Source organism: Pyrus communis, chromosome 13, assembly GCF_963583255.1.
Source record: "Pyrus communis chromosome 13, drPyrComm1.1, whole genome shotgun sequence".
NCBI classification, from domain to species: Eukaryota; Viridiplantae; Streptophyta; class Magnoliopsida; order Rosales; family Rosaceae; genus Pyrus; species Pyrus communis.
Genome location: NC_084815.1, coordinates 24,491,046 through 24,507,701, shown reverse-complemented (window position 1 = coordinate 24,507,701; position 16,656 = coordinate 24,491,046). Strand labels below are relative to the sequence as shown.

Below are 16,656 nucleotides of genomic sequence, written 5' to 3'. Positions count from 1 at the left end.
ATGCAATTAATCACATGTTCCTCTCCTAAACTAAACCCTAGCCGCACCTTGCAGCCACTCCCCTTTTAATTTCTGATTTTATTTCCTAATTTTAGAAGCCTTTGATTTAATTTTAATTAACCAAAATAAGCTAGGGTTTTATTTTCTGAAACCCTATATAATCTAAAGCCTAGCCGCACCCTAGGGAGGACTTTTTTCATTCATTCTATTATTTCATTCAGCCACCATTCCATTCAGCCGCAACTCCCATCCCTTTCTTCCTTCAATCCGCAGCCACCATCACCCAAAAACCTTGTTGCCGCAGCCACTCCACCCTTCCAGCCACCATTCCCAACCTCCATACACCTTCCCACCTCCTTGCCGCACCACCATATCCCCATAAATCCATTCCCAACCCCGAAAATCATCCAAACTCACCCTAAAACCCTCTATGCCGCAGCAAGAAGAAAGAAAGAAAGAGGAGCTTGAAACGTGCAGAAATTCAAAGTGGATTCGTTGGGCGTTCTAGGTGTAATCAATCTTTTGTTCTTTATGTTTAATTTCAATTTTGTTTCTCTTTCTGTGAACATGAGAGGCTAAATCCCTAGTTAGCTAGGGGGTGATTCAAAACCATGTTTATGCTTGCAATATGAATTGATTACCTTTGGTTGAAATTTCATGAGTTGTGGATTCAATTTGTTTAACTGCTTGATTGATAACTTATTTGTGTGTGTTTATTGAGAGTGCACGCTTAGTTTTCATGCATGAATATGATGCTAGAATATAAGTGAGTTTCACCTAATAGTTACAAACTTATATTCACAAGTAGTGGAGGTCGCTTATAAACGATCGCGTTAAATGAATTCTTGGCACTAGTATCATGCTCATCATAGTAACGAATGCCTCGTCAACACTTATAGTTTTCATGTTGCTTAATGATCTTTGATTGTATCTTTATTGTGCTTTTCACGTAAAGGACTTTTGGAGAATGTTTTGAATTGTGTATGCGCTGTCCCATCCAATTCATTAACTTAAGGAGAACTTGAAGGTTAATTTAAGCGAACCTAATTAACCCGGGGTGTTGAGTTTCATGATTCATCGAAAGACCAACTGAAAATCATCTTGTATGCAAGTGTGACATGTGTGGAAAAGAACCTTCTAGCTAGCATTCCATCCATATTTTCATCAAATTCGTATTTACAATCTGTTTTATTACAATCTGTGCATTTTGTTTAATTTCGTCAAAAACTAAATCCCCCTTTAATTTAGTGTTTAATTTAGTTAGAAAGTGTCTTAGTTTGTGTTTCTAAGTGTTTTGATTCAATTTATCACCCAAATTCGTCCAAATTAGTGTAAGTGCTCAAAACTGCCCAGATTGTGTTTTTAAGGCAGTTTTGAGTGTTTTGGTGCTGTTTTGAGTCTTTTGGTTTGTTTTAGTGTTTTAAGTGTTTAGTTTTGCATTCTTTGAGTCTAGTTTAGTGTTTTAACCTTTGTTTTACGTTTTTGAGTCAGTTTTCAAGTGATTTAGCAATCCCTCCTAATCCCCGGTTTAGAACAATCCCTACTTATACATATACTACAATTGTCAAAAGAGGGTTTTAATTTGTGTGCTTATATATTTCGCATCACTATCACATTTGTCGAGTCCATTTTGAGAGTGAGAGGTTTTGGTGTATATACGCAATTGAATTCGGATTTATGCGGCAAATTTGTATTCTAAAATCGTGTGCAAAGGATTATGAATGTGCCATTAAACTCGCTAGCGTCTGAATGTAGGATGAATTCATACGTACGTTTTCGGTGAGTTTGTAAGGTCTGGGCTGAACTTACATTACCATTATATTAATAATGCCACAAGTGTTCTCTGAAAAAAAAAAAAAAAAAAATAAGGAAGAAGATGAAGATGGGGAGAGAGAAGAGGGGGAGGGGTGGAAAGGACGAAAGCTTTTTATTTTTGTTTTTTAATTTTTCTTTATTATTTTAATATTTAAAAATATTAAATGATTTTTTTTTAGTTTTTTTAATATTTTATTAATTTTTTAATAGAAAGTGAGGTCTAGATCAAATCACGTCAGCATTTAACTTACAAATTAACGACATGATAACAGAAGGTATAACATTGGCACAAATTTGTAAGATGAGGTATGACATTGTCAAATTTAAAAGATGAGGTATGAAAGTGTCGTGACACCAATAATTAAAGTAGTTTTTTGTACTTTACCCTAAAAAATAAATTGATTTGTTAATTTGTTAAACTCGATAAATTGGGATCTCTTCTAAACGCCATAATAAATGTCATAACATGCTATAAATGATACTAGTTATATGCCCACATTTTATACTTTGGTAATTAAATTTGTCTATTGCTATAAACATATTTATGTCTCTTTTTTTTTTTAACAAAGGATAACATTTGCATTAAGGAGTGGGAGAGTATGTTAAGTCTCATATTGGGCTAGCCATAATAATGTGGTTTAAGTTCGCCTTTGACGAGAATTGAACCTAAAACCTTCACTTATAAGTGAAGAAGAATACCAATAGACGGTAGTATTAAGTTGCATTAATGTCACTTTTTTAAGAAAAAAAGAATTTTTTTTTCTTTCTAAAAACGAAATAAAATTGGGTCTGGAACTTGGAAGAATGGAAAGAGGTTGAAGTGGGAGACTTGGGTTAAAAGAACCTTCTTAATTGTTTTATTTAATTTTTAGGTGTGTTATGTTTACTTGACTGTGAGGTTTGTGTAAATAAAAAATTGCAAAATTTATGTTGTATGTAATTACTAAATTGCCTATTTATTTTATTTTTGTTCAGCTTTGATGAGAGGGTTAGAATTGTAATTTTATGAAGTTTTTGTTGACTATTAATAGATAGTTTAGATAAAGAGCTATTTAAAAGCATTTTCAGTGAAAAACACTATTTGATTAAAAAGTGTTATAGAAGGTAGTTTTTGTAGTATTGTCAAGCTAGAAATTGGTTCATTATGAATATATTGCTTAATACTCACATTTTTTTTTTTTTTTTTTTTTTCTTTTTTGCCAATTTCAGACCAATTTCTCCATTGACATGACCAGGTACAAAAGAGCACATACACCAAGTGTGTACTTAGTGGTACAAGGAGTGGAAGTACAAGTTGTACTGTTACTAAAATACTTGTGCATCTCCTGATTATGCCCTTACCAATGCAACCCCCGGAGTTTGAGGAGAGGATGGGTGAGTGGGAATGGTTGTGCAGTCATTTTCAGAGCATGGCATTTCTGGTAAGTTTGTTTGTTTGGTTTTTTTTTTTTTTTTAATTTTAAATTTAATTCAAATTTTTTTACCTTTTTATTTAAGTTTTTTTGGCTTAATTAATTTTTTTTAACTTAAAGCGTACATAGGCTGCAAATAAGAGTAACCGAGCAAAGCATTACTAGTTTTCGACCCCATCTTTCCGAGCTGAGGAGCATCATGCGTAGAGTTCTCATTTCCCGAAAGTGGAGGCTTGGAGGGATCATGTTAATTATGGCAACTAGGTGACTAACGACATTTATGTAAGCATTTCGTTCTAAATTTTAAATTCAAATTTCATTACACTAAAAAATATTTAAATTATGATTGATAATCTTAATTAGTTTCTCTCTATTTTGTAGGCTTCTATGTCGTAGAAGAAGGACAAGTACCTCGCCAACCTCCCACCAACAACCGGACACGCCAATGGAGGAATTGACACCCGATCTAGGTGTCTCTACAAGTGCTACAAAGAATTATGTGGCCTAGGAGAGAGTTGGGTTCTTGATCTCGAGGAATCTTCTTCATCTAGCTCTCATCCTCTAAGTGGGAGGTCTTCCAAATTACAACAAATGGAGAGGAAGCTGGGCGCCAACGAGAAGAAGTTACTTGTGAGCGAGAGGAAATCCTTCGACGATATATTGCTGGGATATCCCAAACAATGTCAGCTTCTAGTATTGCATTCTCGTTCCTCCGAGCAACCTTCAGGTGTCATTCCACCAACTACCTAATCAGCAACCACTGCAATAATTGTACTTAAATAAATTTCTTTAAACTTGTGATTTATTTTACCTTTTTGGATTAATATAATTAGAATTAAATAAATTAGTTAAATGAAAATATTGTAATTAGTTAAATGAAATATTGTTTGAATTACAAAATTTTAAAAAATATTTAAAGTCTTTGCTCAACGAATATCTTTGTCACGCGAAATTTTGTAAAATTATTTTATTTCTTGATACTCGAGGAAAAGGTATCGTCAAAGCAAGCTGCATTCGTCAAGCTAGTTCGGTCAATAATCCTTGCCCAAACGAAAAGCTTATATTTTTGTGGGCAAATACTTGAGCTACGATTTGCGCTATGAACTTTGCCCGAAAGAATTTTCGGGCAAAATTATAGGCGACGAAATGGTATTTGGCCCAACAAATTTTTTTCGTCCAGAAATGATTTTTTTATTTTTAATAACAACTTGTTTGTTCTTTCTTAGTTCTTGCAAGGTTTTAAGAAGAGAGTTCAGGCCAAGACAAATCATAAGAATTTAGCTCGGGTATTGTGTTTAATTGAGATTTATCTTAAGTTTGAGAAGAAGATAGATAGAGGATCGAGACAGAAGAATATATAAGAGTAAAGAATTGTGCTACAAAGAAGAGAATTACTTAAGATGAGCCTGAAGTGTAGTAGGCCGGCCAAAAAAAATACTGGAAGTTATCTACAAAGTATCGCTTTTATTGAACTTGTTATAAGAAATTAACAAAGGGAATTACTTTGAAAAAAAAGTCGTTGGGGGTAATGGGCACTCAATGCCCACTTGCTGGAGTTTTGAGATTTTTAGTGTGGGAAACATTTAGTTCCCAATGATTTTTATATAGTTCTAGTACTTTCTTCTATTAATTAGGATTTGGACCATTTGAAAATGGATTGAAAGCTTGGGTCTTATGGTTGTGTGGATTAGACTTGTAGAATATAACCTAATACAATTAATATTAATTAATCAATTGGACGACAAAATGGTGGATTCCAAGTTCGTTGTCTCTCAAACTGAAGATCTCCAGAAAATCATCCATGACATTCATGTTGAAGGGATGGTGATAAATGAGTCTTTTCAAGTGGCGTCTTTTATAGAGAAATTGCCACCTTCTTGGAAGGAGTTCAAGAATTATCTCAAGCGCACAAACGTAAGGAAATGACCCTCGAGGATCTATTTGTAAGGCTGAGAATTGAGGAAGATAACAGAAAGAATGAGAAAGGCATGGTTTCGAGTATGGAAGCCAAGGCGAATGTTGTTGAAGGAAAGTTCATCGAAGCAAAGGTCGAAATTCCAAAAAAACTAAGAAGAAGGAAAAGAACTTTGTCCCTGGTGTGAAATGGAAATACTTTAAGAAAATCAAGGGAAGTTGCTGGGTTTATGGAAAGCAAGGCCATAGGGCTCAAAAATGTTGCCATCAAAGTGATCAAGGTCCTGGAAATCAAGGCAACAACAACCGTACAAACCTAATTGAAAATGATTGGAGGTCCTAGCTGCAATGATTTCTAAAATCAACCTTGTATATGACCACGTTGATTGGTGGATAGATACCGGTGCGACTCACCATGTATGTGGTGACAGAAATATGTTCTCTTTGTACCAAAAAGTCGAGGGAAATGAGCAAATGTTTAGGGGAAATGCGTCTGCATCTGTTGTGGCTGGAGTAGGGAAATGTGTTATGAAATTCACTTCTGGAAAGGAATTAACCCTCATTGATGTGATGCATGTCCCCAATATAAGGAAAAATCTTGTTTCTGGTCCTATCATTAGTAATAAGGGATTCAAACTAGTTTTTGAGTCTAATAAGTTTGTATTAACTAAAGAGGGAATGTTTGTGGGAAATGGTTACCTTGCTGATGGATTATTCAAACTGAATGTACTTGCTAATGCTATGAATGAAATAAATAATGCTTCTGCTTATATAGTTGATTCATCTAATTTATGGCACTCTAGGCTAGGACATGTAAATTTTCGTTCTCTTTTTAGAATGCACAATTTAGGTTTGCTACCTAAACTTGGTTATTTAGATAATGTTAAATGTGAGACTTGTATAGAATCGAAATTTACAAGTCCAAGCATTAAATCAGTGCATGAAAAATCCATTGATTTATTATATTTAATTCATAGTGACTTGTATGATTTAGATCATATCCAACTCGTGGTGGAAAGAGCTATTATGTAACATTTGTAGATGATTTCAATAAGTATTGTTATGTTTATATACTTCATTGTAAAGATGAGACCTTGGATATGTTTAAGACATATAAGGCAGAAGTTAAGAATCAACTTAACAAAAAGATTAAAGTCTTAAGGTCTGATAAGGGAGGAGAATATGAGTCTTATGCCTTTGCTGAATTTTGTGCCACACATGGCATAATTCATCAAACAATAACCCCCTATACACCGCAACAAAACAGTGTTGCCGAACGGAAAAATAGGACTTTTAAAGACATGATCAATTCCATGTTGAATAGCTCTGGGCTTCCAACAAGATTTTGAATCGAATTCCACCTAAAATGAGAAATGAGTCACCATATGAATTATGGAAAGGAAGAACCCCAACGTTTAAATTGCTTAAAGTGTGGGTTTTGCCTGGTAAAAGTACAAGTCTCATTGCCAAAGAGAACTAAATTAGGGCCCAAAACAATAGATTGTGTTTTTATTGGTTTTGCATCTAATAGTTCAACTTATAGATTCTTAGTTTTTCATTCCGAAGTAAGCGATATACATGTCAATACAAAATGGGCAAGTCTAATCTCTTGAAAAAAGAGATTACATGATGATGTATCTGAGGTTAATGATGAAACTAGAGAACATGATGATGGTTCATCCTCATCTAGAGTTTAAGAAGAAGAAGAACTTCAACCTAGAAGGAGTAAAAGGACAAAAATTTGAAATGACTTTGGGCTTGATTTTGTGACCTTATTAACTGAGACAAAACCTCAATCATTCAAGGAGCCCATGTCCACTCCTTAAGCTCCATTTTGGAAGGATGCTGTTAACAATGAAGTAGATTCCATTATGCAAAATGATGCGTGGGAATTAGTCGATTTGCCCCCTGGCAATAAGCCAATTGGGTACAAATGGATCTTTAAGACGAAATTAAAATCAGATGGTACAATTGACAAATATATGGCTCGCTTGGTAGCAAAAGGATACCGTCAAAAACATGGTTTAGATTTCTTTGATACATACTTGCCTGTAACAAGAATTACTTCAATAAGACTGTTGATTGCTATAGCTGCACTAGATAACATGGAAATACATCAAATGAATGTAAAGACGACATTCTTAAATGGAGACTTAGATGAGGAAATATATATGGAACAACCCCAGGGGTTTGTGGTTAAAGGTCAAGAACACAAAGTTTGTAAACTTGTGAAATTACTATATGGGCTTAAACATGCGCCAAAGCAATGTCATGAGAAATTTGACCATATTATGATCACACATGGGTTTAAGATAAATGAGTGTGATAAGTGTGTCTACACAAAAACTCAAAATAATGCTTGCATTATGTTGTGTTTATATGTAGGTGATATGCTTATAATGGGAACTAATAAAGAGATAATAAATTGTACCAAGAAGATATTGAAATCAAGTTTCGATATGAAAGATTTTGGTCTAACTAATGTGATTCTTGGTATAAAAATCAAAAGAAACTAAGAAGGTTATACTCTTACACAATCCCTTTATATAGAAGCTACACTTAGAAAGTATGGTCATTTGGAAAGTAAAGATGCAATTACTCCGTTTGATGCCAATAGCAAACTAAAGAAAAATAGTGGTGATGCTATATTTCAACATGAATATTCACAAGTTATTGGAAGCCTTATGTACATTATGAACTGTACAAGGCTTAATATAGCATACTCTGTGAGTAGACTGAGTAGATATACATGCAATCCTGGGCATGATCATTGAGAAACGTTAATTCGAGTATTAAGATACTTAAAGCATTCAATGAATTATGGATTGAATTATATGAAGTATCCTCCTGTGTTTGAAGGATTTACTGATGCGAATTGGATATCTGATAATACTGATATGAAATCCACATGTGGATATGTATTTACTTTGGGAGAAGCAGCAATATCTTGAAAGTCTTCCAAACAAACATGCATAGCCCGATCAACGATGGAATCAGAATTTATAGCTCTCGATAAGGCTGGAGAAGAAGCTGAGTGGCTAAGATATTTTTTGGAAGATGTTCCCATATGGTCTAAACCTATAATGGCAATATGTATACACTATGATAGTTTAGCTGCACAATATCAAACTAAAAATAGTGTATACAACGGGAAGTCTAGACAAATTAGACGAAGGCATAAAACAATAAACCAATAGCTCTCTAGTGGTGTAATTTCTATTGACTATGTTAAGTCAAAAGATAATATTGCAGATCCGCTAACTAAAGGTTTGTCTAGAGAGCAAGTTAAGCATACATCGAGGGGAATGTGTTAAAAGCCAATAGAATAAAATGAAATTGCCAAACGGAAACCTAACCTAGTTTATTGGAGATCCCATGGTCTAGGCACAATAGGCAAACTGGTTTGGCTAGATTCAAAGAAGAAACACACTTACATTCCCATTCCTATGATGGAAGAAGTGTGGTGACTGCTGATGGGTGTAGGATACATTAGTTTAATGATATTGATACTTGTGAATCAAGTGGAATAGTAGCAGCCTATTCTTAATCAATATCACATATATGAGAGTAAATGTGGGGTCACATTTATGAGAATTATATGGCTACATTCTCTAAAGCTCTCATGAATCTAGGATTTGTTCAGGACCAAAAAGAACACAAACGTATGAATTTGTGATGTGTTGGTGTGGCATATGTTTTGCTTATTGTCTTGGTTTACCGTGAAGATGAACAGTTCAAGATTTTATATTCACTGCGTCATCTAGTAAATCCAATAAGTATATACTAAGGTAGGTTCAAGTCCAAAAGACACCTCTCCTGATGTATGTCACATCTATTGTTTACTCTTGTATCTTAGTTTCTTTAGGACCACATAGTCGTCTCAAAATGTGGGGTATTTTTGGAGTTTTGAGACTTTAGTGTCCCACATCAGGGAACATTTAGTTCCCAATAGCCTTTATATAGGTCTAGTCCTTTATTCTATTAATTATGATTTGGACCATTTGGAAATGGATTAAAGGCTTAAGCCTTATGGTTGTATGGATTAGGCTTGTATAATATAGCCTAATACAATTACTATTAATTAATCAATTGGGGCACTTGGGGCCTTGGAAGTTAAAATTAATCAAAGTTTGATTAATTTTAATTTTGGATTAAGTTTTTAATTAACATATTAATTAAAAACTGTTTTGATTAAGAGACACAGCTCTTAGAAAGAGTTGTGCATTTTCAAATATGTTTAATAGGTATTTGAAAGGGTGTGAAAAAACCTATATATTCAGTCTCAATTTTCAGTATTTTCATCTTTTCTTCCTCTTTCTCTTTCGTACAAAATTTCCAGAGAGTAAACACACAAAACAATTCGTCAGAATTCTATAATCCATTGCAGGTTGTAGAATTAGATAGTTGTATCATGGTCGAGTAGACATTGTAGAACCACAAGCACAAGAGTGGGACATAAATATTGTTCGAAGGACATAGCTTAAGCATTAGCCTCTATATGTGATTCAATCAAGTTAGCATCATTTAATTCTTGTATTATTTCTATTATTTCATTCTGTATAGCAAGTATTTTTCGTTAATAAAGAATTTAGTATTTCGAGTTCTGTTATTTTTATTTATTTCTGAATTGTTCTCCAACACCGTTCTAGCTCATAGTTGGGGCAATGCCCCCGCTTTAGCTAATAGTTGGGGTAAAAAATGGATACTTCATTTAATTAGTATATGTAGAGAATCAACTTTGAAGAGGATGCTGGTGAGTTGTAGCAATGTATGCAAGTATAATGTTGATAGCTTAATTGGGTGGATTTGATGGTGCCCACTATTCTAAAAATTGGTCTCGGTGCTAGGCGGTGGAGCCCTGCCCCGATTTTGGGCAAGGTGTTTGGAAAAATCTGCTGGATGCTAGGCGGCGCCTAGGCTGGCTAGGCGGGCCTAGGTGGCTCCTAGGCGGTCCTAGGCGGTTTTTATTTTTTTATTTTTTTTATTTTTATTAATTGTGTGCTTTTTTCTTTTTTGGTTTCATAGTGGTATACTTATGGAAATGATGTACCTAATTTGCAAATGATGGATTTACTACAAGTTCATCCAATACTTATGGAAATGGTGTACCTAATTTGTATTTTATCATTATTTTATTATCCATGCAAGTATAGTTTTTTTTTAGGTGTAAATATGCACTTATTTACAAGATATATAATAAATTTACATAAATCCACCTAGGCCACGCCTAGCCGCCTAGGCACTAAGCCCTTACCCGCCACCATGACTAGCACCTTGTGATTTTTAGAACCTTGATGGTGCCAGTATAAAAAACATCTTCAAGTTACAATTCGTGGATACTACATTTTGATTCTGAACTGACAGCAACATATATGTGTAACTAATCTAATTGTGAAAGTCTCTGATAATTGTTTAGTCGGATATTGTCGACGAATTTTCCCTCACTTTTCTTCGTGAATTCCTCATTTTTCTATTATAAATAAAAGCTTAAAGTTATTTAGAATAGAAATAAGTGTTTATATATGGTAACAAATCTATAATAGAAAACTGTGTTCTTAGCACAGTAAGGTATAGTTACAATAGAAGTCTCACCATGCATGACATGTAAGACACGTACATTTATTCAAGCCACACGACCGGATATAATTTCTTACGGCATTTACTATATCGATAGAAAACGGATAAACGTCTATTTAGTCTCCAGGCGGTAGGTCGGCATGGCGAGCAAGTGTTGGGCTTTTGTCGGCACCGAGCCGACCGTCTCAGTCATGTCCAAGTCTTGAGGGAGGAGGCCACTTGGAAGGTCCCAGTTAAAGCAGTGGACAATGTTTGCCAGAGTCAGCCGAACTGTGGTTAACCCTAATTGCATACCAGGGCAACCTCTTCTGCCAGACCCAAATGGTAGAAGCTGGAAGTCATGCCCCCGAAGATCAACATTGCTATTTATAAACCTTTCAGGGTAAAATTTTCCCACATTATCCGACCAAACGTTAGGATCTCTTCCAATAGCCCAAGTGTTTATTAGAATTTTCGATTTCTTAGGTATGTAATATCCATCGATCGTAACGTCCTGCATGGATTCCCGAGGAACTAAAAATGGTGCAATTGGGTGTAGTCTAAAGCTCTCCTTGATCACCGCATTCAAGTAACTTAACTTTCGCAGATCGCTCTCTTCCACCATTCGGTCTGTTCCGATCACACGTTGGAGCTCTTCTTGGAGATGTTTCATCACCCTCGGGTGCCTCAACAGTTCGGCAAGGTTCCAAACAATTGCGGTAGCTGAAGTGTCAAAGGAACCCGTAATCATGTCGAGTAAGATGGCTTTCACATCTGTTCGTTCAATCCTGTAGCCTTGCTCATCGTTGGGATTTAATGGCTGGTGTATTAATGAAACCATCACGTCAACAAAGTCCTTGTGATGATGATGGCCTTGTACTTGCTCACTCTTAGAAACTTGTTCATGTTCCCATATTATCTTTTCAAAAAGTTGGTCGACTATCTTGCTAATTCTCTTATTGCGTTTGGTCAATCCCTAAGAAGAAGAAAAGGTTAATATAGGCATGATAAGTAATCTTAAGACCTATTTGATAATCATATAATTTTGGGTTTTAGGTTTTTTTTTTTAAGATAGAGAAAGGGATAAAATAATGTGGGGAAAATGGTGGTGGGATGGATTTATGGGAAGAGTATACATAAAATATATCGAACAAAAAAGTGGAAAACTATAAACACAAAATTCAATGATTATCAAATAGTGTAATGCTGCATAAACTACGTCAGAGACGACTATGCATAGCATGTTGCGTACCTGAATATCCAGTGGCCTGAGGAAAGGCACATAATCGCCAATATTGAATAAAGCTAGCACGGACATGACTTCCCTAATAATTGTCTTGATATCAAACATATCATCACTTTTACTCCCCAATACCATCCTATATGTTATGTCCTCAACAAGCTCACCGACCTTTTCACTAAGATTCACCACCTCACCTGCCTCCGCGGCTTTCTTTAGCGACTGCACCAACAACCCCACCTCCTCCCTTCTTAACGGAGCAAAATCCTCAATTTTCGACGGACAAAGAAGCTGCATTGTGCAAAGCTTCCTAACATGGCGCCAGTATGGACCATATTGAGTAAAGGCAATACCCTTTGCACCATACGATATGTACTCAGAGGCTTGGAGTTTGGGGCGGCTAGAAAAGACGGTGTCATGGGTTTTAAGGAACAACTCTGCAGCTTTAGGAGATGAGACCACTATGGTGGGTACCAAGCCGAGGCGCAAGGACATTATGGGGCCATATTTTTTGGCTAAGTGTTGGAGGCTGTGGTGTGGGTGGTTGCCTAGCATATGAAAGTTACCAATTATTGGTAGTGCCCAAGGCCCTGGCAGTTGCTTTCGGTGTTTTGGCCTCTGGAAAGCAGTGGTCAGGATGTGGATGAGATACCAAAGGAAGGTAAGGAAGAGTAGGAGGATGAATATTGCTGAAGGAAGCATTCTGGCTTTCTGTGTGAGAGAAATGGGGCATTTGCTCATGAACTCAAAGGAGGTGTTTTATAGTAGAAGTGTAAAGTGTGTAAAGTGTGTAAAGTGTAAAGTGTAAAGTGTGTAACCTAACCTTTGTCCGGTTTCTCTTTTTCCTCTTCCACCTATCTTCCCTTTTCTTGGAGTTGATGTGATTAGGTGTATTAGGTGTAACTTCTTAACAGAATCAACCAGATTTGCAGAAAAGGAAAAGAAGAAGAAACAGCAAAGAGAAATTCGAAAGCTTAGAGAGAAGATGAGAGAGATTGTACTGATAGAATGAATACACGATACAAACATTAAGCTGCAATGGGCCTTTTTATACCTCTCTAGTAGTCTAACTACCTTTGTACCGTGTAGGCTACTAATCACCACCCTAACTCTCGACAGTAATACTGATGACATGGTAGATTATGTGGCATTTCCTTGAGTCAATATCAGTCAACATCGCCCCTCAATCTCAACTAGGGTAACCAAGTTTGAGATTGAAACAATGTTGAGTGAATTTTGGACTGTGCAAACCTTTAGTAAGCGTTGAGCAAAAATTGTACATAATATGTAAACAAATAATTCACTCGATATAATCTCACCCTCATTCATTTTTCCAAATAGGGTTTTATTAATTTGAGTTCAACCCATTCGAGACTATATATCTATTAATTATAATCCTTCGTTAAAAGGAAAAAACCCTTTGATTCCAATATGAATAAATCGTAACTTGGGTGTTTGATTTTGCAATTACACCTAGGTCGAGCCCTAGATTGCGTATGTACCCTCGTTGAGGGATCAAGTTACTCATAGTTCTTTATGTATTTGATGGGGTTTGATGCCTTGTGCAGTTTCAGCTCGTGCATGCAAGGAGCATTTAACGCCTTATGCAATTTACACTCTTGCAGGCGAGGACTTTGAGCCATGGGAGCTTTTGATGCCTTGTGCAGTTTTAGCTCGTGCAGGCCTTGTGCAGTTTTAGCTCGTGCAGGCGAGGACTTTCAGCCATTGGAGCAAAACGCGACTTCGTGCCATTTGAGACTTGATATGGCTTTGTGCCATTTGAAATTTGACAAACCTTTGTGCCATTTGTAACATTGATAGGGATTTTTACCACCTACAAAAGTAGGGATAAAAAAACTTAAAAATACTTGCAAGAGAACAAGGTGGTTATAGTATAAAAAAACTCAAGCAATTTCGTTTTCCGCAGGGATTAAATGAATAATTTATGTAAATATCAAATCTTAATTAATTATTTGAAAAGAAAGATTGGAAGAGGCTGGTTTTGAATTTAAAAATAATATAAACGAATTTAATTAAAAAGGTTAAAGAAATTAGCGAAGTAAAGAAAACAAAGGAAAACGTTTTGAAAACCAAATTGTAAAAGCCTAGGATTCCGTCGTCCCCTTAACAATACTACGTAGTTCTTCTAATTCCTTATGAATTACAAATGCATATTTTGAAGGTTAGGTTTTCCTAAAGTATGCCCTACTTGGAACCCCCAACATAGAACGTATATCTAACATGCAACCCGTCCGTGGCGTCCAGATCGAATGTGAACATAAAACTCATTAAGTTTTGTGAAAACCTTTTGAAAAACCATGTAACTCCTAAAACGTGTCGTCCATCCTAAGTAGTTACACATATTAACCACAAGAAGCCTTAGTCAATTTTAGGGACAACCCTCCGCCAAAATTGCATCCAATTACTTATCTAAACAACCTAATGGTGGCCAATCATCAAGACAATTACATAGTTTAAAGCATAGTGATTAATAATTCAAAACTTGCATGCATAATATCATAAGTAAATTGAAAAGAAACTACATATTCTTGTTAAGGCTCGTGGCCTCGCCCTAGCAAACGAAACTAGTTATGAACAATCATAAAATAAAATATTATTAAAAACATAGATAGAAACACCTTGATAATAAACTTGAATCGTCCAAAGTAGTGTGTGCGTTCTCCTCCTCTCTAACCTAATGGCTAAAAAGCCTTATTTATACTACTACAAAATAAAATCCTTCCTAGAAAAGGTCTTAGAATAAAACTAGGAAACATAATAAAATAATAAAACAGAAAATAAAAGGTTTCCTATTTAAACTAAAATTCGGATTTCTTAGAAAATCACACTTTTGACTGACCAAATCAACTCCAATTTGGTCCCAAAAGATCTCTTTTAAAAGCTGAAGATGTCCCCTACAAATTCTCGGAAGGAATCTTCCTCAAAATACGCTATCTTAACTTCCGCCCAAAACGTCCAGAAACGTCAATCTGGGAAAGCTGCGCACTGGGCCTTAATTTCATCGCCATGATCAAATGACTTGGTAGAAAAATCTAGAATTTTGATACAATCATCTTGAAAGACACACAAACATCCTCCAATTGGAATCACTCCAAAATTCATCCATTTGATCACTTTTTGCTTCAGAGGAATTCAAATGTCCTGCATTGAAAATATAATCCGAAGTATGAAAATTCTACCAAAATAACCAATCAATTAATATTAAGATTAGGGTAAAATATATAATATAATATGGACTCATCATACATAGTGTAAGTCCATCGAGCATTGTGCTTTGAGATGGTTCACATCTACAGTATTTGAAGTGATTTACGTCATCCACTTTACTCTATGTCTGGTTTTAGCCTGATACCATATCTTTTGTCTCGACATTTCTTGCTCCATGTTTAACTTTAACTTCATGGAGGTCATGCTTGTGATAAGCTCACGTGAGAGGTTTTTTTTTTTTTAGGTAAACCACGTGAGAGGTATTTTATTTTTCCTCTTCCTTTGCACCTTCCTTCTCCAATAGGTTTCGTAGAAATTCAAGGAATTCAATCCTATTTGAAATAGGATTTTGAAAGCATGAAAGCTGGAACTTTTTTTCATTGTGAAAAGGTTAAATATCCAAAATGGTCCCTAAGATTTGCATAATCAATAGAAATGGTCCATGAGATTCAAAATCAATAGAAATGGTCCTTGAGATTGTCTACCATCGATGATTTTGGTCCTTCCGTTAAAAACTCTTTGGGCAATTTTCAAAGCTTCGTACTCAAACGATTCTTAACCAAATTCAACCCATAATGTATCAAAATGAAGATAGGAAAGTTTAGAACAAGATTATACCTATTTGGAAGCCCAATGGTTGCCGGAGATGGCCGGAAAATAGTCTGAAAGGTGACTGGTCCGTGGGAAAACTAGAAAATTATCCGGAAACTGGGTAAACTTTAAACGTTCATAACTTCTTCAATACTCAACGAAATCGAGTGATTAAAAAAAACATCATACTTCTTGACGAGATAAAGAGAATGGTACATTTCTCGATGTGCTAACTCGAAAATGGTTAGCCACTTTCGAGCCGTTTTTCGGCCAAACCAAGGTGAGTTAGCTGTCGAGAAAGGTACCATTATCTTCGTCTTATCAAGAAGTATGATTTTTGTTTTTGAATCACTCGATTTTGTTGAGTATTGAAGAAGTTATGAACGTTTAAAGTTTACCCAGTTTCCAGCGAGTTTTCCAGTTTTCCAGTTTTCCCACGGACCAGTCACCTTTTAGGCTATTTTTCGGCCATCTATGGCAATCATTGGGCTTCCAAATAGGTATAATCTTGTTCTACACTTTTCTATCTTCATTTTGATATATTATGGGTCGAATTTGGTTAAGAAACGATTGAGTTATGAAGCTTTGAAATTTTCTCAAATAGTTTTTAACGGAATGACCAAAATCATGGATAGTGGACAATCTCATAAACCATTTCTATTAATTTTGAATTTCAGGGACCATTTCTATTGATTATGCAAATCTCAGTGACTATTTTGACTATTTAACCTTGTGAAAAAGACTTGTTTGACTTGTCTTTCCTTTGAGTTTTTAAACTACCCAGTGGAGGTAATGGAGTCATCCATTTTTCCTCTTTCCGTTTCTTAGCTTTGGAACCTCTGTCACTTCGTCTCCATGCCTGCTTTTTTTCTCTTTTTGTTGTTGGCTTTCTAGGGATGT

At 35.5% G+C, this 16,656-nt stretch overlaps 1 protein-coding gene across 1 annotated transcript; it reads right to left on the bottom strand.

Moving 5' to 3' along the window:
- Positions 1–10,618: 10,618 nt before the first annotated feature.
- On the bottom strand, positions 10,619–12,678 carry LOC137713644 (cytochrome P450 CYP736A12-like). Its single transcript, XM_068452969.1, has 2 exons — positions 11,950–12,678; positions 10,619–11,673 (listed from the first exon to the last, which is right to left on the bottom strand). Exons 1-2 carry the CDS (start codon positions 12,676–12,678, stop codon positions 10,831–10,833), a joined length of 1,572 nt encoding a protein of 523 aa, XP_068309070.1. The 3' UTR covers positions 10,619–10,830.
- Between the last annotated feature and the right edge of the window lie 3,978 nt (positions 12,679–16,656).